The 24,471-nt window shown below is 39.3% G+C and overlaps 1 protein-coding gene across 2 annotated transcripts in view; it reads left to right on the plus strand.

Annotated features, from left to right (window-relative positions):
• LOC124615939 (MPN domain-containing protein) overlaps positions 1 to 24,471 on the plus strand; it is a 158,410-nt gene that overhangs the window by 61,248 nt on the left and 72,691 nt on the right. The window contains exons 3-5 of one of the 2 annotated variants that reach the window (XM_047144130.1): positions 1,520 to 1,601; positions 4,250 to 4,331; positions 18,822 to 18,991. In XM_047144130.1, the coding sequence (XP_047000086.1) occupies positions 1,520 to 1,601; positions 4,250 to 4,331; positions 18,822 to 18,991 (334 nt within the window). The remainder of the gene's footprint in view (positions 1 to 1,519; positions 1,602 to 4,249; positions 4,332 to 18,821; positions 18,992 to 24,471) is intronic. The other variant, XM_047144129.1, reaches the window with a different exon arrangement.

The following is a 24,471-nucleotide window of genomic DNA, read 5'->3' on the forward strand; positions in this document are numbered from 1 at the left end:
TCTCAGGGAACTGTTCCATCAGCATAGTTTAGAGAAGCCAGCATAAGGAGAAAGATCGGCATAGCATAAGGTGTAAAGCAGCTGTTAGAATTGTGTTATGCTGAGCAGCGTGTCTTGTAACTAGTCAGCCTCATTGACTTATGTGCTAACACAAAATAACTTCTTCTTTGAAGCTAGTGCATAAAAACAACTCTGGAGTACAGCTATGGTTATGGCAACTTCCTTATGCATATCCTTTTGTGGGCAACCTTAAATAAACCCTTTATGCAATTCATGTTCATTGATTACATTCTCATTTTCTGACTGCTGACAAATGTTCAATAAACATTCTCACAAATTCATTTCACCTGTTCATTTCACATGTTCTCAAGACCACCTTATGGTGTGCAATGGTGCTCCTCCTACTTACCTGTTCCTATGTGGTTATTCCACAAGATTTTATTGCTACTTCAGAGCAACTAACCTTTAACAGCACCTTAACCATTTTTGCTGCCATTCTTAACACACTAAAAAGTGGAAATTTATTCAGTCTTCAGCCACGAAAAAATCTTCTGCACTATATTCTCTATTCGTTGCACCACTTCTAACAAATTAAAAAAGATGATTTCTCTGATCACTCAGTTCCATAAAATACTCAACGATATATTGTGGACTGGTTGAAAAATACCCATTTCAAGATTCAGCCAGACTCTCAAAAGTAGTGTTCTGATTTGCAAATAAACTCTCTAATGCCTTGGTTTATTCTTATTACATTACTGCGGCCAAACGCCTGGATCATATCTCTGTGAATATCACCAATATCATCATCATCATCATCATGCAATTTATTTACCCATTGTATGCATTTCATAATGGTGTCAGAACCTAAGTAATCTGAGAGAACCCACATTATCATCATATGTGCAAACACAGTGTGGTATTCCATGTGAGCGTGACGACTTACCACTTTCATGAGCTGCCAAATTGTGTTAAAGAATTCACTTCCAGAACATATTTCTAAGTAGAACGCTGGTTTGTGTTGCATGCTATGTTGATACTGTTTCCTGTCCAACTGGCTACACAAACCTGCACTGGTGGAATCTGTGTTTGTGAAGTACATCTTATGCTAGCACGATTCTTGTGACCTGTACATCTCCTAGTCCCAGCCTCACTGCTGCATCAGACCCTTTTCCATTTCCTTGCTCTGCTTCTGTGTTGTACTCGTCCTTAATGCTCCTTTTGCATCACATTTTCTTGTTGAATAAATATTTCCTCAGTCTTTCTTGCCAATTCATTTATTTGTGTATGTGTATTTTTGTTATTTATTCTGTGCTTCTTGGGTCCATTCTTCATAATTGTGTCCCGCTTGGTTCTTCATTCACTGCTTGTACGTGGAATTCCTCTTCCCAATTACTCCTTGCCCTGCCTGCTACTCAGAATGTCATCACCTCCCCCTCCCCCCTCCCTTCCTCTTCCTCACTACTCATGCCATGGCTGCAGAAGAGTTTGTGTGTATGTGAGTTTCAACTTCTTGCTTTAGACGAGAACAAGAGCTGAAAGCTTAGCAGCAGTCTTCACTGCTCCTTATATGCCTCTACACCACTCAGCACTTTGGCCTAGAGGTAAGTGTTACGTCTTGTCAGTCATCCTGAACAATGGAAACTCCAGGTAGGAGTATCAACAATGTAGGAAAAGACAGATTGTTACTTACCATAACTAGAACCATTAACTTGCAGACAGTCGCAGTTAAAAGACACGTACATAAAGCTTTCAGCTACAGCCTTTATCAGCAAAATGAAATACATGCCATTCAGACACACAAGCAAGCACTCCTTATGCAATTGTGACTCCAACTCTAGCAGCTTGGACCAGATTCCGGCACAATATCTTTTAATTGTGCCTGTCTCCAACGTAACGTGTCTTCTTTACGGCCATCTGTCTTCTCCTGCATTGTTAAAAGTATAATTAGATAAATAAAAACAATCTACTCAAAAAAAGCAGCAGCAGGAGAAATGGCACATATAAAGGTAAAAGAAATTTACAAGATTTTTGAGCCAGTGGCTCCTTCTTCTGGCAGAAGGGTTTAAGAGGGAGCAAGAGGAATGAAGGAAAAGGACTGGTGAGGTTAAGGAAATGGGGAGAGTCTGAAAAAGTCGCTCAAAATCCAGTTCAGGGGAGACTTACTGGACAGGATGAGAAGAGTCTTTCCTTCCCATTCTGTCTGGTAATTCCCCCCCCCCCCCCCCCTCCCTTCCCCTGATCCAGGTGCTGGGTGACTTTTTCAAACTCTTCCCATGTCCTAAACCTTGCTAGTCCTTTTTCTTCATCCTTCCCTCCGCTGCTTGGTGAGTAGATTTTTTTTTTTTTTTATCTACTCAGTTACATTATAATTTCAAAAATTAATTATTTTCAGTGATTCTTAATAATAAGTTAGAGTTTTGGATGTAATTTTTTTTAAATTTGTTGGATATTAGTACATCCTTTCTTACCTCTTCAGCCAGCCCTTCACTTCATTTCCATACATCCATTTCCTGACCATTTTATTTTGGAATGCGTCCTATAGCTTTTCCAACTCCTACTATAGTTCATCTTACTATTTTCTTAGCGATTCATTATCACATACTTTCTACAGTATAATGTTCTTTGCTAGAGTTTAAACTTGAATAATTAATGTTTTGTATTATAGTTTTTCTATTGAGGTTATTATTCCTATTGCATTAGCTGTTAATTCCTCAATGTGTCATCCCATTTTGTCAATCTACTGATTGGAATATCTTGTGTCATCGTCATCACTAACCATTTGACTGTTATCTACTGCTGGATAAAAGGCTTTCTCTAAGACTTATACATTGGTTATGGTGTTCAGCTTTACATGCCCATGTTGCTTCTGCATGTTTTGTTAAAAAATCTACTCACATTTTATAAAGTCTTCATTATTGTGTTTTCTAATCTCTTTGAATCCAGCAATGAACTTCATGGTTCAATTTCCATGTATCTCCTAATAATTCCTACCACGCATCTCACCATTTCTTATTGAGCAACCTTCATAATTTTTTTTTTTTTTTTTTAACATCCCATGTCTCACTGCCATACATTAGAACTTTTAATAGACGTTTATTGTAACATTTACATTTGAAACATATTGAAAGCCTAGTTTTGAAGGGGGGGAAGAAAAAAAAGGAGAAAAAAACATGTAGCTTGCCAAGAGCACTCCTGAATATTTTCACTGTTCTGCTCATTTCTGTTGTTGTCCAAACATCATTGTCCTTAGCTGCAGTAAATAAAAGAATTCAACTGGTCATGAGAGGGGTTAGGGCTGGCAACACCATAATAATTCTTGATAAAAGTTTCTTCACAAAATACTGATTGATAATTGTTCTTCTTTTTTTTTAATTTTTCAATGTGATATTCAACTTCATATAACTATTAACATTTATTGTATGCTTGCATATAGAGTTGTATGTTCAGTGGATGCCTAGCTCACTTTAATTCAGGTTTACAAGATTTTCTTTATACTTATGATATACATCTGATATTGAGTGTTCCTTGGTGACTCTTGTGGTTTATTACTCGGAGACCCTCTTAGGCAGTCCATGCGATGATGATAGCTCCACGCAGCACTTACTGTGACGTAGGGATCTGCTGACGAACTCTAACTGCCGCATGGTGCCAAGGAGTACCTAAGACAAATAACAAAATACAGAAGAATCTGATTTGGCAAAAATACTGTTCCCCACTTTTGTGTGCATTAATTGTTAATTTCCAGTACTTTATTTTCACTGTGTTCTTTGCAAATTATTTTAATGTTTCCAGAATGAAATTTTTACTCTGCAGCGGAGTGTGCACTGATACGAAACTTCCTGGCGGATTAAAACTGTGTGCCAGACCGAGACTTGAACTCGGGACCTTTGCCTTTCGTGGGCAAGTGCTCTACCAACTTAGCTACACAAGCACGACTCATGACCTGTCCTCACAGCTTTAATTCTGCCAGTACCCCGTCTCCTACCTTCCAAACTTCGCAGAACCTCTCCTCCATACCTTGCAGAACTAGCACTCCTAGAAAAGAGGATATTGTGGAGACATGGCTTAGCCACAGCCTAGGGGATGTTTCCAGAATGGAAACATCCCCTAGGCTGTGGTTAAGCCATGTCACAGCTATATTTTAATGTTGTTATACTTGATTTTCAAATTCCTTATGTATTGTAACAATTTTTCAGTAAGATAGTAAGTGTGAATATCTTGTATGTTGTTTGTATAATTCTTTTTACAGACGATGAAATGGAGAAGGAAAAGCTCGTGTCAGTGCAGCGGATTGTGAAACATAATGTGTTAGGAATTCGTTCCATCAATCAGTAAGTAGAAGAAAATATAAAGTTCTAAATTGAACAAATTTGAAATTTATAGATTATGACCTTTCATGTCGCTTTGTTGTGATACGGGGATGTATGTACGAGGCCTGCTCAAAAAATTCTGGAACATTTGTATTTAACTGTTTTCTGGAAATCTTATATGATTAGTTACGTCATTTTATGCTCTTAGAATGCTTTTTTGCTCTTGAATTTCATTTTATAAAAATGGAAATGAAATGCAAATAATTTTAATGTCTGCTAAAATCCTCAATTCGAGTAATGTGATGCCTGTGACGTCACTGGCTAGCTCTTTGCTCATACTGTCATAATGCTAATTCACAGTGATGTCTTGTTATGGAATTTATGTTTTGGAAAATGGGGTACAAATTGTTGGTAGTACCATACTGTACAAATAAATCTACAGAAACTCCTGAATAGTTGTTTTTGAGTGTTCCAGAGAATGAGAAGATGGGTAAAATGTGATTGCACTGTACCAGCAAGTTGCCACCACATTGATGTACAAGTTCACTAACTTAACTAAAAATGTGTTGACATTAATTTATCAATGAGGTATGCTCTCCCACTGTTACAATGAAGGATAGCACCATTCAACGAAATTAAACTCCTAGTGAAAATTGTTGTTTTACCCAACTACACCTCAGTTATTCAGCAGCTCTGTTGTTAGAGCAGTAAACCATTGAATTTTATAAGACGATGTCCATAGATTTCTGATTCAAATATAATCCGAAAGAACATTTTAACTCACTTGTAAAACCGGTCGACAGTCCTCTCGTATGAAAACCACATTACAATTACAAATTTCACCACACCGATCAGAAACAGAATATTATTGCGTCTTCCTTGCTGTTTACATACACTGACATTTGCAATCACTGTTTGCACTCGTCACGTTCAAAAATATATGTTCTAGTTAATGTGACCACACACTTTTTACTTTATTAGAAATAATGTTTTTATCTTTGCAATGTCTAGCTAGCATCCTTAATGTTTAAACTTTTGCAATTTCATCATCTTACATAAAGATGAAGTAAGTCTGCTTCAGATACTAACGTTAGTTTACACTCACAAACATCACAGCCCTTACATCTGTGTCACTTGCATGTTGTACAAGCTTTACATCTCTCTGTATAACATCATCATCCTACACCTCATTGTACTGAGGGCATATGGTGATATCTTCACTCTTAGCAAAGCTTACCAAAAAAGTGAAGTGTTTGTTCGCAAAGTAGACGCATTTATCCTCTGTTGTCCATTTCTCACACTAAGAGTGCTGTGAAGCTATATACAGGGTGTTACAAAAAGGTACGGTCAAACTTTCAGGAAACATTCCTCACACACAAATAAAGAAAAGATGTTACGTGGACATGTGTCTGGAAACGCTTAATTTCAATGTTAGAGCTCATTTTAGTTTCGTCAGTATGTACTGTACTTCCTCGATTCACCGCCAGTTGGCCCAATTGAAGGAAGGTAATGTTGAGTTCGGTGCTTGTGTTGACATGCGACTCATTGCTCTACAGTACTAACATCAAGCACATCAGTACGTAGCATCAACAGGTTAGTGTTCATCACGAACATGGTTTTGCAGTTAGTGCAATGTTTACAAATGCAGAGTTGGCAGATGCCCATTTGATGTATGGATTAGCACGGTGCAATAGCCGTGGCGCGGTACGTTTGTATCGAGACAGATTTCCAGAATGAGGGTGTCCCGACAGGAAGACGTTCGAAGCAATTGATCGGTGTCTTAGGGAGCACGGAACATTCCAGCCTATGACTCGTGACTGGGGAAGACCTAGAACGACGAGGACACTTGCAATGGACGAGGCAATTCTTCGTGCAGTTTATGATAACCCTAATGTCAGCGTCAGAGAAGTTGCTGCTGCACAATGTAATGTTGACCACGTCACTGTATGGAGAGTGCTATTGGAGAACCAGTTGTTTCCGTACCATGTACAGCGTGTGCAGGCACTATCAGCAGCTGATTGGCCTCCACGGGTACACTTCTGCGAATGGTTCATCCAACAATGTGTCGATCCTCATTTCAGAGCAAATGTTCTCTTTACGGATGAGGCTTCATTCCAACGTGATCAAATTGTAAATTTTCACAATCAACATGTATGGGCTGACGAGAATCCACACGCAATTGTGCAATCACGTCGTCAACACAGATTTTCTGTGAACGTTTGGGCAGGCATTGTTGGTGATGTCATGATTGGGCCCCATGTTCTTCCACCTACGCTCAGTGGAGCATGTTATCATGATTTCATACGGGATACTCTACCTGTGCTGCTAGAACATGTGCCTTTACAAGTACAACACAACATGTGGTTCATGCACGATGGAGCTCCTGCACATTTCAGTCGAAGTGTTCGTACGCTTCTCAACAACAGATTCGGTGACCGATGGATTGGTAAAGGCGGACCAATTCTATGGCCTCCACGCTCTCCTGACCTCAACCCTCTTGACTTCCATTTATGGGGGCATTTGAAAGCTTTTGTCTACGTAACCCCGGTACCAAATGTAGAGACTCTTCGTGCTCGTATCGTGGACGGCTGTGATACAATATGCCATTCTCCAGGGCTGCATCAGCGCATCAGGGATTCCATGCGATGGAGGGTGGATGCATGTATCCTCACTAACGGAGGACATTTTGAACATTTCCTGTAACAAAGTGTTTGAAGTCACGCTGGTACGTCTGTTGCTGTGTGTTTCCATTACATGATTAATGTGATTTGAAGAGAAGTAATAAAATGAGCTCTAACATGGAAGGTAAGCATTTCTGGACACATGTCCACATAACATATTTTCTTTCTTTGTGTGTGAGGAATGTTTCCTGAAAGTTTGGCTGTACCTTTTTATAACACCCTGTATAGTACATCCCACAATCGAAACAACTGCTACAATCAGTTCTTGCTAATGCTATTTTCTTATTTCATATAAAACTTTTAAAAATGTGTGACCCTTCAAGGATTCGAACATGTAACCTCTTATCTGCAATCGAATGCGCTGTCCACTGCGCCATGGAATGCCTGCTGGAGGTAGTCTCTCTGTGGGTTCATTTGCAAAAGTTCTACAGTTCCTTAGTTTTGAGCGAGTTTAATGATGTTGCAAGGAGTAGAGAATAGTGTGTCCATCATTCCACATATCGCTGCTCTAAAAGGGTGTAGCACAAATGCATCAACTTGTGCAAGGCTTTCACTGTCGGCCTTCACAAAATTCCTTTCTTTTCTTACTTAAAAGTTGTAATTGCTTTTTCCATCACTAAATGGCTAAACTGTTTGCAATAAAAGTACATAAAAGTGTTGTAACTTTGGCTAACACTCCTATAACACAAGTATAACTTAGTCTTGCTCCTAGTCTGTGACGTCACCAGAGCATCAGCCAATAGCAGAGCGTTTTCGATCACATGACGAGATCTTGGCATTTAATGATTTTTAAGCTTTAATTACATAAAAATAACAAATACTTTGTGAGAATATTGACCGAAAATGCTATTTAAATGTTATGATCATTCAGAATAACAACCATCTGAACCATATTTTTAACATAGCTAAATAGCCTGTTTCGCGTCAATGGTGTGTTGGAGTGAAATTTGGTTGGCATCCCTGAACATGCATGTGTTTTATGTGTAACAGCCGGCAGTTTCATTGTTGTATGTCTGTTAGTTATTGTCCAGTGCTGTATTGAGTAGAACATTCTGTTGCACAGTTTGCAAATTTCAAGATGGCAGAGTTAGAGGAGAAACGCGTCTGCATTAAAGTTTGCATGAAACTTGAGAAGAACTTTAGAGAGATACTCCAAATGATGCAGGAAGCCTACGGTGACGAGCGCTTAAGGCATACTCAGTGCTACGAATGGTTCACTTGGTTTAAAAATGGCCAGACGGAAGTTAAAGATGACACTCGTTCAGGACGCCCTTTGACATCTACCAGCAATGCGCTTGTCAGGAACATCAATGAAATTTTGCATGCCAATCTAAGACTGACTTACCGAGAGATTGCAGAAGAATGTAACATTTCCAGACGTGCCAACTCTCCCTATTTAAGCAGGAGACTCCTGATTTTTCCTTCTTCCTCCCGATCTCCCGACCGTGAAGAATAATCTCCCGATTTTCAGAGCAGTTTCAATACTTTCCTTACTATTTGAAAAACCTGTACCTTCGATATATTGGTGGATGACAAGGTATGGCTGCTACTTGACTATGTTAACTAATATTCTGACTAGCGAAAGTGGACACTTAGATACAGAAGTTGATATTCTCCACTGTCAGTTCTGAAACTTTCAGCTGGAAGAAACCAACTTGGCAGCAGAGTGAATTGATGTTCAGTGGGCGTTGGTAGGTCATATGAAATCGGCTGATGGGGTTCTTCAATATGATAAACTTGCAAAGGTGATGCTGGCTATTTTGTCAATTCCACATAGTAATGCGGAATGAGAGAGAATTTTTAACGCAGTTACAGAGAGCAAAACTCAGTTCAGGTCCATGCTTCCATAAATATCTTTGGATAAATTTTTAATTTTAAAATCAGTTCAAAAAGGCAAGTGCTTTGAGTAGAAATTTAGTTAAGGGTTTTTGAAGAAGGCTAAGTCAGCTACGGGTGTGCTGAATAAGTAATTACCGTAATCAAACAAATTCAGACTGATAAACTATTCAGATTATTTGCTAAGCCTAAAAGGTACATCCTGCATAAAATTGATTTAAATTAGGGAAAGATGTCTTATGGATATAAGATGTGACACAAATATGGGTTGCATTATGAAATGAAAATGTGTGATCATTTAACAGTGATTTATTCATGCAAAAGTGTGCTAATGTCAAAACAGAAATCTAATAGACGTTAATTTGTTTTCTCGGATCGTAATTTTGAACTGTAGTTCTCTCGAAAGTGCTTCACTTGAATGTGTGTGAATCCAAAGAAGCCTGCAGAGCTCATCATTCATGTTGTTGAGCATGTTGAATGATAAATTATACAGTCTGAAGGCTCAGGTATGTCCATTATTTAGTACTTACATGTAAATAATAAAGCAAATGTAATTGAGTTGTTACAGGTATTGAATTATTGCAACTTTAATCGTCAGGGATGTGTTGTAATTCACAACAGTACACCACTAAAATTCTCCTGATTTTTCACTTTTGAAAGTTGGCATGTCTGCGTTTCAGTTGTGTCATGTCATGAAATCCTGACACAGCATCTTGGAATGCATCATGTTGCCACCAAGTTCGTCCCACAGCTCATGAGTCAAGAGCAGAATGAGCTTCGCCTTGCAGTCTGTGAAGAGCTTTTGTATTGCACAGGTGAGAACAAGATGTTCCTTAAGAGAATCATAACTGGTGATGAGACATGGGTCTACAGTCATGATGTTGAGACCAAGGTTCAGTCTTCACAATGGATCGGGAAAGGTTCTCCAAGACCAAAAAAAAAAAAAAAAAGCTCATCAGATCAGGTCAGTTCAGGTGCCAAAGCCACGCTGATAGTGCTCTTTGACTTTGAAGGATTAGTTCATCATAAAGTCATGCCACAGGGACAAACTGTTAATCGATGGTACTCTCAGGATATGTTGTGACGCCTGCAAGAAAAGGTGAGAAGGAAACTGCCTGAAATGTAGCGAGACTATTTCTGACTCTTGCATGATGATGATGCACTCGCACATTCATCCCTGGTGGTACGTGACTGTTGTGCAGAAAACTAAATCACAGTGCTGCCTCACACTGCATACTCTCCGACCTGGTCCCTGTGCACTTTTTTTAATTTCCAAAGTTGAAAACCCCATTGAAAGAAGGAAGATTTGCAACAACATATGAGATAAAAGAATATTCCTAGATGATGCTTTGTGCGATCTAGCAAGAAGTGTACCAAGGAGTCTTTATCTTGTTGTTTGAGCCTCTTTCCCACGAATTCTTTGACTTCCTTGTTGTTGCTGACTTTTTTTCAATATACCGTAAAAGCCTCTTTGTGTGAACGAAACAAATGAAAATCCAATGGAGCCAAATTTGGATTGTAGGGAGAGAATGTGGAAGTATCTGTCAACACATTTTTTCAATAGTTTCTTGGGTCATCTGGGTGGTGTGAGGGCAAACATTGTTGTGTAGGAAAGTCATGCATTTACCTTACTATCCAAGTTTTTTTTTCATTGCTGGCTTTCTTCGTAAGCATGTCTGAGTAATAGGCAATTTTTTTGTTGGCTTCTCATCCAAATAATCATAAAAGGCCACATATTGGTCATCCAAAAGACGATCAACACAATTTTTCCCACTGATCTCGTGTTCTGAATTTCTTTTGGATAGGTGAGCTGGTGTGCTTATAGTTCATGCTTTATCTTTTGAACTGCTTCAAAATGTTGACATCAAGTTTCATCATACATCAAAATTTTGTTTACAAAAGGATCAACTTCCATTTCATAGCATTCTTTCAAGCTTGTACACACTTTCAGTCTTGTAACTGTTTTTCCTATATGTTCAACATGTCAATCTTCATGAATAATGTCATAAATGCAGGTTTCAAACGAAGGAATTGATACAGTGTCTGGCCCACCAGGACATTGCCTGTCAGTCTCTGAGGTTTGACCATTTTTGAACTGTTTTGCCAACTTATAAAAAATTTCTGCATATGCTATATTGAGGTTATAATGAAAACAAATTTGGTCTGTCAGCTGTTTTCAGCTTATCCCACTGGTTCCAACTTTATGTCATGGAAGTACAAAACTACTTGTACAAACTGTTGCATTTCTACATCAATTTTCATCTTTAATTACTGAATGTCCCTCGTGCAGCTACATTAGTGGAGCCCTGATGTGTTCTACATGCACTCGTGCAGGCACATGAGAGCACATGACCGCCAACTACCTGTGGTTGCAGTTGCTGTTGCCAAAATTGGCTAGGATCCGTTGTTGTTGTTGATGATGATGATGATGATGATGATGCCTTAATTTTGTACATTGCCTTCTGCAATAATAATAATAATAATAATAATAGTAATAATAATAATACAATAACAGTAATAATAATAATTATTATAATTGTTTATACACTTCACAGAATCACAATTATTATTGTTATTTGCTTGAATAATATATCAGTGGTACACGTACACTAAATAGCGAAGCCAGTGAATCAGGAGTTTAGCCTTACAGTCTTGTGTACAGAGGGTCACAAGTGAAAGTGTAGATACCCTTTCCCAATGCTATTGACATTAATGTACTGTCACATCATGTAAAATAGCAACAAATAAAATAAAATACAAAACTGAATTCTTTATTAACCTATACATCAATAGCTCCAGAGCAAATGACGGTGAAAGGCAGTGTGAACTGTAAAGTGTAAAGTCACTTGGAATGACATTAGGGCTGCAGAGAAAATGCACACACCAAAGACCAGTAGTAACTAAATAATTTGTACCAAATGTGAAACTGTGTGCAAGAGACCTTGTGTGATGGACTAACACTGTGTCATCTGAGTTCTTGAAGGCACAAAAAGTATGGAAAAACCTGGATAAACATTTCTATGTTCATATTTTGATTCTCTGTTCGACTGTATTTTGCAACTTCTGCAGAGTTAAAGAAGACTTATCATGTCTAACAGTCTTCAAAGACCAGGCGGTTGGCGGAGTTGGTGAAGGCAGAAAGCCTCGCTCGCGGGGTGGAATCTGAGCTAACTATTTGTAGTATCGTTCCCAGAACCGATCACGGTCCTCTGGTATGGAGCCGAGTGGAAGGCTTAAGCCAGAGGCTCAGCCGATTCTGCGGAGATCTAGGGTGCAAATTTCTCGACCTCTGCTATCGGGTGGAGAAATATAGGGTCCCCCTGAATAGGTCTGGCGTGCACTACATGCAGGAAGCGGCTACAAGGGTAGTGGAGTACGTGTGGAGTGCACACGTGGGTCTTTTTAGGTTAGAGAATTCCCTCCCTAGGCCCGACAAGACGCCTCCTGAGATGCGACAAGGTAGCAGTAGGCAAAACGCAGCAGGGAATGACAATATTAATGTGGTAATAGTAAACTGCAGGAGGGTCTATAGAAAGGTCCCAGAACTGCTCTTTTTAATAAACGGTCACAATGCCCGTATAGTACTAGGGATGGAAAGTTGGCTGAAACCAGATGTAAACAGTAATGAAATTCTAAACTCAGATTGGAATGTATACCACAGAGACAGGCTGGAAAGTGAAGGGGGAGGTGTGTTTATAGCGATAAGAAGTGTAATAGTATCGAAGAAAATTGACAGAAATCCGAAATGTGAAATAATTTAGGTGAAGGTCACGGTTAAAGCAGGCTCAGACATGGTAATTGGATGTGTCTTCGGCCCCCTGGCTCAACAGCTGTTGTGGCGATAACATGTTAGACCTTCTGATGACAAACAGACCCGAACTATTTGAAACAGTTAACACAAAACAGGGAATCAGCAATCATAAATCGCTTACTGCATCAATGATTTCAGCCATAAATAGAAATATTAAAAATGGTAGGAAGATTTTTCTGTTTAGCAAAAGTGACAAAAAGCAGATTTCAAAGTACTTGACGCCTCAACACAAAAGTTTTATCTCAAGTACAGATAGTTTTGAGGGTCAGTGGACAAAGTTCAAAACCATTGTACAATATGCATTAGATGAGTATGTACCAAGCAAGATTGTAAGAGATGGAAAAGAGCCACCGTGGTACAACAACTGAGTTAGAAAACTGCTACAGAAGCAAAGGGAACTTCACAGCAAGAATAAACATAGCCAAAGCCTTGCAGACAAACAAAAATTACATGAAGCAAAATGTAGTGTGAGGAGGGCTATGTGAGAGGCGTTGAATGAATTCGAAAGTAAAGTTCTATGTACTGGCTTGGCAGAAAATCCTAAGAAATTTTGGTCTTATGTCAAAGCGGTAGGTGGATAAAAACAAAATGTCCAGACACTCTGTGACCAAAATGGTACTGAAACAGAGGATGACAGACAAAAGACTGAAATACTAAATGTCTTTTTCCAAAGCTGTTTCACAGAGGAAGACTGCACTGTAGTTCCTTCTCTAGATTGTCGCACAGGTGACAAAATGGCAGATATCGAAATAGATGACAGAGGGATAGGAAAACAATTAAAATCGCTCAAAAGAGGAAAGGCCGCTGGACGTGATGGGATACCAGTTCGATTTTACACAGAGTATGCGAAGGAACTTGCCCCCTCTCCTTGCAGCGGTGTACCGTAGGTCTCTAGAAGAGCGTAGCGTTCCAGAAGATTGGAAAAGGGCACAGTTGATCTCCGTTTTCAAGAAGGGATGTCAAACAGATGTGCAGAACTATAGACCTATATCTCTACCGTTGATCAGTTGTAGAATTTTGGAACACGCATTATGTTCGAGTATAATGACTTTTCTGGAGACTAGAAATCTACTCTGTAGGAATCAGCATGGGTTTCGAAAAAGACGATCGTGTGAAACCCAGCTTGCGCTATTCGTCCACGAGACTCAGAGGGCTATAGACACGGGTTCCCAGGTAGATGCCGTGTTTCTTGACTTCCGCAAGGCGTTTGATACAGTTCCCCACAGTCGTTTAATGAACAATTTATGGACTATCAGACCAATTGTGTGATTGGATTGAAGAGTTCCTAGATAACAGAATGCAGCATGTCATTCTCAATGGAGAGAAGTCTTCTGAAGTAAGAGTGATTTCAGGTGTGCCGCAGGTGAGTGTCGTAGGACCGTTGCTATTCACAATATACATAAATGACCTTGTGGATGACATCGGTAGTTCACTGAGGCTTTTTGCGGATGATGCTGTGGTATATCGAGAGGTTGTAACAATGGAAAATTGTACTGAAATGCAGGAGGATCTGCAATGAATTGATGGATGGTGCAGGGAATGGCAATTGAATCTCAATGTAGACAAGTGTAATGTGCTGTGAATACATAGAAAGAAAGATGCCTTATCTTTTATCTACAATATAGCAGGTCATCAACTGCAAGCAGTTAATTCCATAAATTATCTGCGAGTACGCATTAGGAGTGATTTAAAATGGAATGATCATATAAAGTTGATCATCGGTAAAGCAGATATCAGACTGAGATTTATTGGAAGAATCCTTAGGAAATGCAATCCGAAAACAAAGGAAGTAAGTTACAATACGCTTGTTCGCCCACTGCTTGAATACTGCTCAGCAGTGTGAGATCCGTGCCAGATAGGGTTGATAGAAGAGATAGAGAAAATCCAACAGAGAGTAGCGCGCTTCGTTACAGGATCATTTAGTAATCGCAAAAGTGTTACTGAAATGATAGATAAACTCCAGTGGAAGACTGCAGGAGAGACGCTCAGTAGCCCAGTACGGGCTTTTGTTTAAGTTTCGAGAACATACCTTCACCGAGGAGTCAAGCAGTATATTGCTCCCACCTATGTATATCTCACGAAGAGACCATGAGGATAAAATCAGATATATTAGAGCCCACACAGAGGCATACCAACAATCTTTCTTTCCACGCACAATACGAGACTGGAATAGATGGGAGAACCGATAGAGGTACTCAAGGTACCCTCTGCCACACACCGTCAGGTGGCTTGCAGAGTATGGATGTAGATGTAGATGTAATATTTTCTATGCCTATGCTTCCAGTATGGAGACTTTATTCTTGAATTTGGTTAGGCATGCCACATTAAACTAAGCTTTTGTTATTTGTTAATCAACCTTTTCAATTAGCAACCTGTACCACCCACAAACATTTGACCATCTCAGCAACAATACATCTCATGTCACTTGCTGACCAGTTAAAATACTGGCTGCCCCGAGAACTGCTTTTCTAGCAACATGACTTTTGCAGAATTGAAGTAATTGTCAGCATAAGAATATATTGTCACCTAGAAGAAGGTCTGATTAGATGAATGACGAACACTAACTTCACTTAATGAAGGTTTATTCAGCGCTTGCACAAACAAGAGCATGGAGCTTACTGCCTCCAGCCAGAACACATACGGTATATATACAGTTACAGAACATTCCAGTACAATGATTCTTGATATTTTTGGATACTTCTAGAATGTCCTCAAACCGAATATAGAAATTAAAATTTTACAGTTCAGGTGAGTTTTGAACTCACAACCCTCCATGCAACAGTCTAGTATCATAACTGTTACACCACAGTGATGGTGCTACTCAATTTCTGTGACATTATAGACATCCTTGTAGCTTCCAGCTTCATGCCTCTTGCTGTTAGTGGCAGGTTCGATATCATGATTTTGGAGCATCTTTTAAGACTGAAGTATGTATGTTCTTGGGTAACCAAAATTTATACTACTGCTTGGTAAATGATAAAAGACCGTATGTGACTACTTTTCAAATTTTTGTACATAAAAAGATACTTGCATGACTCCATAATGTATGTAAATTTTTGAATGGAATATTATTAAAACAAAATTTGAAGCAAATAAAAGTGACCTTCTTGTGCTACAAATAGACATCGTATGCTTTGTGTAAAATTCCTTAGTTTGTTGATGGATGTAAGGCTAAATTGGAGTGCAGACAAAGATAAGTTGAGCGTATTTAGCACTAAAATATATCTCTTATTGTGCTGACATGAAATTAAGTTTTCTAGCTAACTTTATTTACTGTACTCCATGTTATCTTATGGGACGTGTGATTGAACTAACAAGGGAAACTCCCCATCACAGATTTAGTGGTAAGAGGGCCCAGTGGATGGCCCATCAAAAACTGAATGCAGATCAAGCATGAAAATGGGAAGAAGGTGTACTAAACTGTGAAAAAAAAAGCAGAATAGAAACTGTGACTGGTCCAAGGTTAACAAGTGCAACATTGAATGAAGAAGAGAAGCAACGGCGTCATGGTTAGGGGGTTACGGTGTTGGACTGCAATGCGGGTAAGCCGTGTTCAAAGCTCCCTCGTGCCTTTTCTTTTCAATTTCTTTTGCTGTTCGCTGTATTCAAATTTGTGTTTGTGTTGTGGTGTAACATCCATTTGCAACAGCGAGGTGTAAAGAAGAAACCTTAATGAAAGTTGATTCTGCACAATTACTCTCTTAGCAGCCGCGTGGAAGTAGCTGTCAATTGGGAACTGCAAACCTTCAATGATGAAGGTGACAAGTCAGTTGAATCCTTCACTGGGAAACACATCTGAAGTGTCATGCATGGCGTTAGTGGCAGTACACAGCTTCTCTATGCTCTGTCTAAACATATATTTTTAACGTTTTTGAAGTTGTATTCCATTTTGGAAGTTTTGACTCTCAAGTTCCTTTGTTGTAACATAGTTCACATCCCTTTATCTGTTGTTTTCATTTCTGTGAGACGTCTGTGTAGTACCTCGGCTACTCTCACTATTCATCACATTTACTTGCGATGGTAATATATTCTTACCACATGACTAATATTCTATAACCAATGTATAGTATGAAAACTGTCAAAAGACTACAGAAAGAAAACAAACATTACAATGACCAGATGTACAGTTCATAAAGTTGTGAAAAAATAAATAAATAAATGACGTGAGGGGTTTTGGAACCCGTCTCGCCTGCTTCATACTCCAACACTGTGACCACTTAACCGTGACACCATGGCCCTTACACTCTGCTCGATGTTGCACTTGTTCAGTTTAGACCGTTCACTGCTTTTTTTTTTTATTTTATTTTTTTATTTATTTTTATTTATTTTTTCTCTGTAGCTTAGTACATGTTCTTCCTCTTTTCATGCTTGATCTGTTTTCAGTTTTTGACGTGTTATCCACTGGGACATCTTACCAGTAAATCTGAGGAGGGTGTGATGGGAATGTTCCGTTATAAGTTTCAGATTAACTGAGACTGCACAAACACAATGTAAGGCATAAAAGTAATTTCCATATTGACCCTGGTGTCTTATCTACAGGTCAAAGTGACAGTTCTCTCTCTCTCTCTCTCTCTCTCTCTCTCTCTCTCTCTCTCGTTTTTTCTCCAAACTCCTGGTAACAGCATGACAAATAAATTATCTCTGCGAACAGGCCTCTGTTCTTACATGTAGATAAGGACAAGGTGAAACTTTCTTGGGGGCACAGATATTGTCCTTTTTTCCTCCCTTTTATGACACTGCCTGCTGTGGAATAACACAAGTCCAGTTTTGGTTTGATCTGCAAAATATTTTTGTTCGTACAACTTTTCAAAGTAGTAACATTACTTGTGTGTCTTTCAAATGGAGAAACTGGAGTGATGTGCCATTATAAACTTTTTCATTTTTAATCAGCTTATTGGCAACAAAAATTTATGCAGAGTTGGTTGAGGTTGATAAGGAGTCTGCTTCTTCATCCTGTCCCTTCCTCTTGTCAGTGTTTTCCATATCCTCCTTTCTCTGCTGATTCTGTGGAGAACCTCCTCATCCCTCACATATCAAATGCTTCCATTCTCTTGTTGCTAATGAAGCGACTGAAGTTATGTCTGTACTTCTCTTGATAAGAGTTCGTATAAGGACATCTCAAAATAACAACCTTATATGAAAATGCCAAGAAAATGCACAAAGTGGCAATAGACAATCTACGATTACAGATAGTTGAAATTACTGTCATTGTAGATGTATCAAAAGATAAATTATGGTACATTGTACATAGAAAATTATGTATGAAGTTTTGTGAAAGATAGGTGCCACATTGTTGAATGCTGACCAGAATAAAATGCATAAACAAATTTTGCAATACTGCCTGCACTGAGCTGTTTAAGTATGATTTTTACATACCAATTTGTTACTGTTTATGTTTATTATACACATAAGAACAAATTCACATTAGGAATAATACAAGAACTGAAGTACTGAATGGAAGCCTGTAGCTCCTCACAAAAAATGGGACTTCATCTGTTAGGAAGCTTGTGGCCAGTTGTTCCTGGAATACTAAACTGATTTATATTGATAATCTTGCAATGGGTATAAGAATAATTGCCAAATACTTGCAATTCTTCTAAGGCTGATAACTTTTCAACTTGTCCTCTCAATTGTTTTTCCTTTATGATCATCAGTGTAATACTCTAAATATTAAGCAAGCAGAATCCTTCTCCCCTGCTTTCTTTTTCTTAATTAGTGGTTTTTGTGATATGTATTCATTCAAGCCTATGTAATCTAAACTGGGTTGTAACAGTTTTGTGTAGTTGATTGTTAGTACAATGCACAAAATTAATTTCACAGCTGTTTTTGTATGCAAATGAGTACCTTAAATTGTCCCACATCCTTGAAAGTTACCTTTTATCAAAGAATCCAGCAGATCATCACGAAGGGCTGAACGAGCTATCCTGCCATAACCTGTCAGCTCATTTGGTCACCCCTCTGTAACCTTTCACTCCATTATCCATTGCCATCTGTTGCAAAGTCTCGTATATGGCAGTTTACTTTTTCCAGCTAAATTATATTATTTCATGTAGCATTCCATTATGATTTTGGTTATATGCTGAAAACTTATGTGGAACTTTTGTTTTGTAATAGGTGGTCACAAATTTTGTTTGGCACATGCATTTAATGTCAAAAGCTGTTAATACCAGCACTCTGTTTCAGTGATCCAAACACGTTGGTTGAGAGCACAGCATTTTCAAGCCTGGGGAAAATTCAGCCATTTCTGGTTTCCATGTCTACTAATGCTGTTCTTGTTATGGACTTCCATTGTCATTTAACTACCTCAGAAGTTGTGGGATATTTAGGAGGTCATTGGGATGTGAACGCACATAGTAAGTAATTAATATTTTTTTTGCAAAATCATTGGCTGTATTAAGTATAGTGCCTGTTTTAATTTTGAACAGTAGTCATAATGTATTTAATAAAGAAACTCAGTTATATGATTAGTTTGTATTGTGTTTGAAACTCTTGAGAAAACTAGATTTTAGTTATCAATCAGTGAACTGTAACTACAGTCCTTGAAATGTTATATGTTTCTTATTTTCAATCATATTAATTTTTTTCATAAGGAAAGTACCCACAATGATGAAACTATAATGGAATATTCAGGATGCAATTACAACAATATGGAAAGGATAGATTGCTACTTACCCTGTAGAGGTGGTGTTGTGACACAATACCTCTTGTTTATGGTGAGTAGCAGTCTATCCTTTCCATATTGTTATAATGGAACATTGATATGAAAAGATTGTGCGTATTTTGTGGGCAAGTGAAAGACATGAAAAGGTTCCAAAATGCTTAGTGGGAACCAGAGGTTCTTTGATCTGGCAAAAGAGAGGAAATAGAACCAAATAGCAATTAATTAGGATTGTACTCAGGCCAAAGGTTTATCTCCTTTGATATGTTGTCCAGTACAACTTTTCTAGTTAATCCCTCGTACATTTTATTTCCTCCAAGCCTTTCCTCTCTTTTTCGCCAAAGGAACCTCTCATACTGAAAAATTAATATTTCTTGTGGGTTTTTTTTTTTTTTTTTTGTACTGATTTCACTATATATATGTAGATCCTTAATTTGTATGTACACTAGTATGTCGATTGTTTCCTTCATTGCTCTGTTGCTGCATACCATAGTGTACTGTGGTGTGATAGTTGAGCTTGAAGTTAGTGAACTGTCGTAACTCCCATCTGCTGTGCAGCAAGCTACGTAAATTTGAGTATTAACTGTGCTTTTCTTACGTCACTTCTTTTCCCATATGTTTTTGCTTTTAGGAAGCTGTAATTTTCGAGTACTAGTAATAGTGTTCCATAGATTCCGTGTTTGTTGTGAATACACTCTAGAGACAGTTAGTGCTTATTTTCATTGTTTCCAACAAGAAGTGTCTAGTAACCACGGTTTAGTCAGCTACCTGTCGCCCTTAGTGATTTAGAAGTCTAGTTAAAAGTTGATTACTTAACTCTCTACAGGAAATTGTTGATACCTTCAGATGGATAGGATGTGTGACTGCTGTGTACGGACACAGGAGGAGCTGACCACTGTTCGTGAACAGCTGAACGTGCTGATGGCCGCGGTCAGTCGTCTTCAGGCTGCTGCCTCGGAGTGTAGCGGCAGTGGGGAGTCTGGTGCATTGCATGGTACACCCCAAGTGTTACATGCTTCACCCACGGTCCCTGCTGTTGAGACATCTTCACGGGTACTGGGTGCAGTTGGGCCACCCTCTCCCCAAGGGGAATGGCAGGTTCAACTGTGTTCGCGTCACACGAGTGATTGGGAGCTCCAGTGTTAGACGGGTGATGGAGCCCCTTAGGGAAATAGCGGAAAGGTCAGGGAAGAAGGTCAGTGTTCACTCTGTCTGCTTACTGGGGTGTCTCATCCGAGATGTGGAGGAGGCCCTGCCAGCGGTGATAGAGAGCACTAGGTGCACGCGACTGCAAATTGTTGCTCATGTCGGCACCAGTGACTCCTGCTGTCTGGGTTCAGAGGTCATCCTCAGCTCATACAGGCGGTTGGCAGAGTTGGTGAAGGCAGAAAGCCTCGCCCCCCGGGGGGGTGGGGGGTGGGGGGGGTGGGGGGGGGGGGGATCTGAGTTAACTATTTGAGGTGTTGTACCCAGAACTGATCACGGTCCTCTGATTTGGAGCCGAGTGGAAGGCTTAAGCCAGAGGCTCAGACGATTCTCAGGAGATGTAGGGTGCAAATTTCTCGACCTCTGCTATCGGGTGGAGAAATTTAGGGTCCCCCTGAATAGGTCAGGCATGCACTACACAGAGGTAGCAGCTACAAGGGTAGCGGAGTATGCGTGGAGTGCACATGTGGGTTTTTTAGGTTAGAGAATTCCCTCCCTAGGCCCGACAAGACGCCTCCTGAGATGCGACAAGGTAGCAGTAGGCAAAACGCAGCAGGAAATGACAATATTAATGTGGTAATAGTAAACTGCAGGAGGGTCTATAGAAAGGTCCCAGAACTGCTCTTTTTAATAAACGGTCACAATGCCCGTATAGTACTAGGGATGGAAAGTTGGCTGAAACCAGATGTAAACAGTAATGAAATTCTAAACTCAGTTTGGAATGTATACTGCAGAGACAGGCTAGACAGTGAAGGGGTAGGCGTTTTTATAGCAACACACAGTGCAATAGTATTGAAGGAAATTGATGGAGATCCGAAATGTGAAATAATTTGGGTGAAGGTCACAGTTGAAGCAGGCTCAAACATGGTATTTGGATGTCTCTGTAGCCCCCTGGCTTAACAGCTGTTGTGGCAGAACACCTGAAGGAAAATCTGGAAAATATTTCGAGTAAATTTCCCGACCATGTTGTAGTTCTGGGTGGAGATTTTAATTTACCAGGTATAAACTGGGAGACTCAAACGTTTATAATGGGTGGCAGGGACAAAGAATCCAGTGAAATTTTTTTAAGTGCCTTATCTGAAAACTACCTTGAGCAGTTAAACAGAGAACTGACTCGAGGCAATAACATATTAGACCTTCTGGTGACAAACAGACCCCAACTATTTGAAACAGTTAACGCAGAATAGGGAATCAGCAATCTTAAAGCGGTTACAGCATCGATTATTTCAGCCATAAATAGAAATATTAAAAATGGTAGGAAGATTTTTCTGTTTAGCAAAAGTGACAAAAAGCAGATTTCAAAGTACTTGACGCCTCAACACAAAAGTTTTATCTCAAGTACAGATAGTTTTGAGGGTCAGTGGACAAAGTTCAAAACCATTGTACAATATGCATTAGATGAGTATGTACCAAGCAAGATTGTAAGAGATGGAAAAGAGCCACCATGGTTCAACAACTGAGTTAGAAAACTGCTACAGAAGCAAAGGGAACTTCACAGCAAAAATAAACATAGCCAAAGCCTTGCAGACAAACAAAAATTACATGAAGCAAAATGTAGTGTGAGGAGGGCTATGTGAGAGGCGTTCAATGAATTCGAAAGTAAAGTTCTATGTACTGACTTGGCAGAAAAACCTAAGAAATTTTGGTCTTATGTCAAAGCGGTAGGTGGATCAAAACAAAATGTCCAGACACTCTGTGACCAAAATGGTACTGAAACAGAGGATGACAGACAAAAGGCTGAAATACTAAATCTCTTTTTCCAAAGCTGTTTCACGGATGAAGACTGCACTGTAGTTCCTTCTCTAGATTGTCGCACAGATGACAAAATGGCAGATATCGAAATAGATGACAGAGGGATAGGAAAACAATTAAAATCGCTCAAAAGAGGAAAGGCCGCTGGACCTGATGCGATATCAGTTCGATTTTACACAGAGTATGCGAAGGAACTTGCCCCATCTCCTTGCAGCGGTGTACCGTAGGTCTCTAGAAGAGCATAGCGTTCCAGAAGATTGGAAAAGGGCACAGTTCATCTCTGTTTTCAAGAAGGGATGTCGAACAGATGTGCAGTACTATAGACCTATATCTCTACCGTTGATCAGTTGTAGAATTTTGGAGCACGCATTATGTTCGAGTATAATGACTTTTCTGGAGACTAGAAATCTACTCTGTAGGAATCAGCATGGGTTTCGAAAAAGACGATCGTGTGAAACCCAGCTTGCGCTATTCACCCACGAGACTCAGAGGGCCATTGACGCGGGTTCCCAGGTAGATGCCGTGTTTCTTGACTTCCGCAAGGCATTTGATGCAGTTCCCCACAGTCGTTTAATGAACAAAGTAAGAGCATATGGACTATCAGACCAATTGTGTGATTGGATTGAAGAGTTCCTAGATAACAGAATGCAGCATGTCATTCTCAATGGAGAGAAGTCTTCTGAAGTAAGAGTGATTTCAGGTGTGCTGCAGGGGAGTGTCGTAGGACCATTGCTATTCACAATATATATAAATGACCTTGTGCATAACATCAGAAATTCACTGAGGCTTTTTGCGGAAGATGCTGTGGTATATTGAGAGGTTGTAACAATGGAAAATTGTACTGAAATGCAGGAGGATCTGCAACGAATTGACGAATGGTGCAGGGAATGGCAATTGAATCTCAATGTAGACAAGTGTAATGTGCTGCGAATACGTAGAAATAAAGATCCTGTATCATTTCGCTACAATATAGCAGGTCAGCAACTGCAAGCAGTTAATTCCATAAATTATCTGGGAGTTGGCAATAGAAGTGATCTGAAATGGAGTGACCATATAAAATTAATTGTCGGTAAAGCAGATGCCAGACTGAGATTCATTGGAAGAATCCTAAGGAAATGCAGTATGAAAACAAATGATGTAGGTTACAGTACACTTGTCCATACACTGCTTGAATACTGCTCACCGGTGTGGGATCCGTTCCAGATAGGATTGATAGAAGAGATAGAGAAGATCCAATGGAGAGCAGTGCGCTTCGTTACAGATCATTTATTAATTGCAAAAGCGTTACGTAGATGATAGATAGACTCCAGTGGAAGACTCTGCAAGAGAGACGCTCAGTAACTCAGTACAGGCTTTTGTTGAAGTTTTGAGGACATACCTTGACTGAGGAGTCAAGCAGTATATTGCTCCCTGCTACGTATATCTCGCGAAGAGACCATGAGGATAAAATCAGAGATATTAGAGCTCACACAGAGGCATACCGACAATCTTTCTTTCCACGAACAATATGAGACTGGAATAGATGGGAGAACCGATAGAGGTACTCAAGGTACTCTCCGCCACACACCGTCAGGTGGCTTGCGGAGTGTAGATGTAGATGTAGAAGGAGCAGAAATATTTTCAATTTCTGTTACTTAATTGGCTATTTTTACTTAGCATATTCCTACAGTTTATAGGGGAGACACAGCTTGTCTATTCATAGAGGTTAAGTGCAATTTCTTGTCTTTGGAGTTTGGAAACTGTTCGTTGGTGTAAAGACTGTAAAGAGGCTGTTCAAAGTTTTCATGTGATGTGATGTTGACTTACTCAAGGTAGATTGTCTTTTAAACAATTAAATACTGTTGCCTTTGTAGTCTTTATGCATCCCTTTTCATTTTTCTTTATTTTTCATGTTTTGGTAACTTACTCATGGTGGTTCCTTTTCTTACCTTTTCCATTATTTTGATAGATGTCTCAATTTCTTTCACTAGAAGAACTATTAATTTTATAAGATTGTTCGTCCTCATCTTGTTGACCAGATCAGAAATTGGTACTCCTGATTAACAAAAAATTTACCATTAATAAAATGTTCCAGGCTATTATGCCATGGGCGAATGGATTTCACCCAAAAACCAAACATTTTGTCCCCCTCTGCAGAGGACATTTTCAAGCAGGATTGTAGATTCTTTGAAAGTTCAATTCACACCCTGGCTCGATGTTTATTACAGTAAAATTACA

Source organism: Schistocerca americana, chromosome 5 (genome assembly GCF_021461395.2).
Source record: "Schistocerca americana isolate TAMUIC-IGC-003095 chromosome 5, iqSchAmer2.1, whole genome shotgun sequence".
NCBI lineage: Eukaryota > Metazoa > Arthropoda > Insecta > Orthoptera > Acrididae > Schistocerca > Schistocerca americana.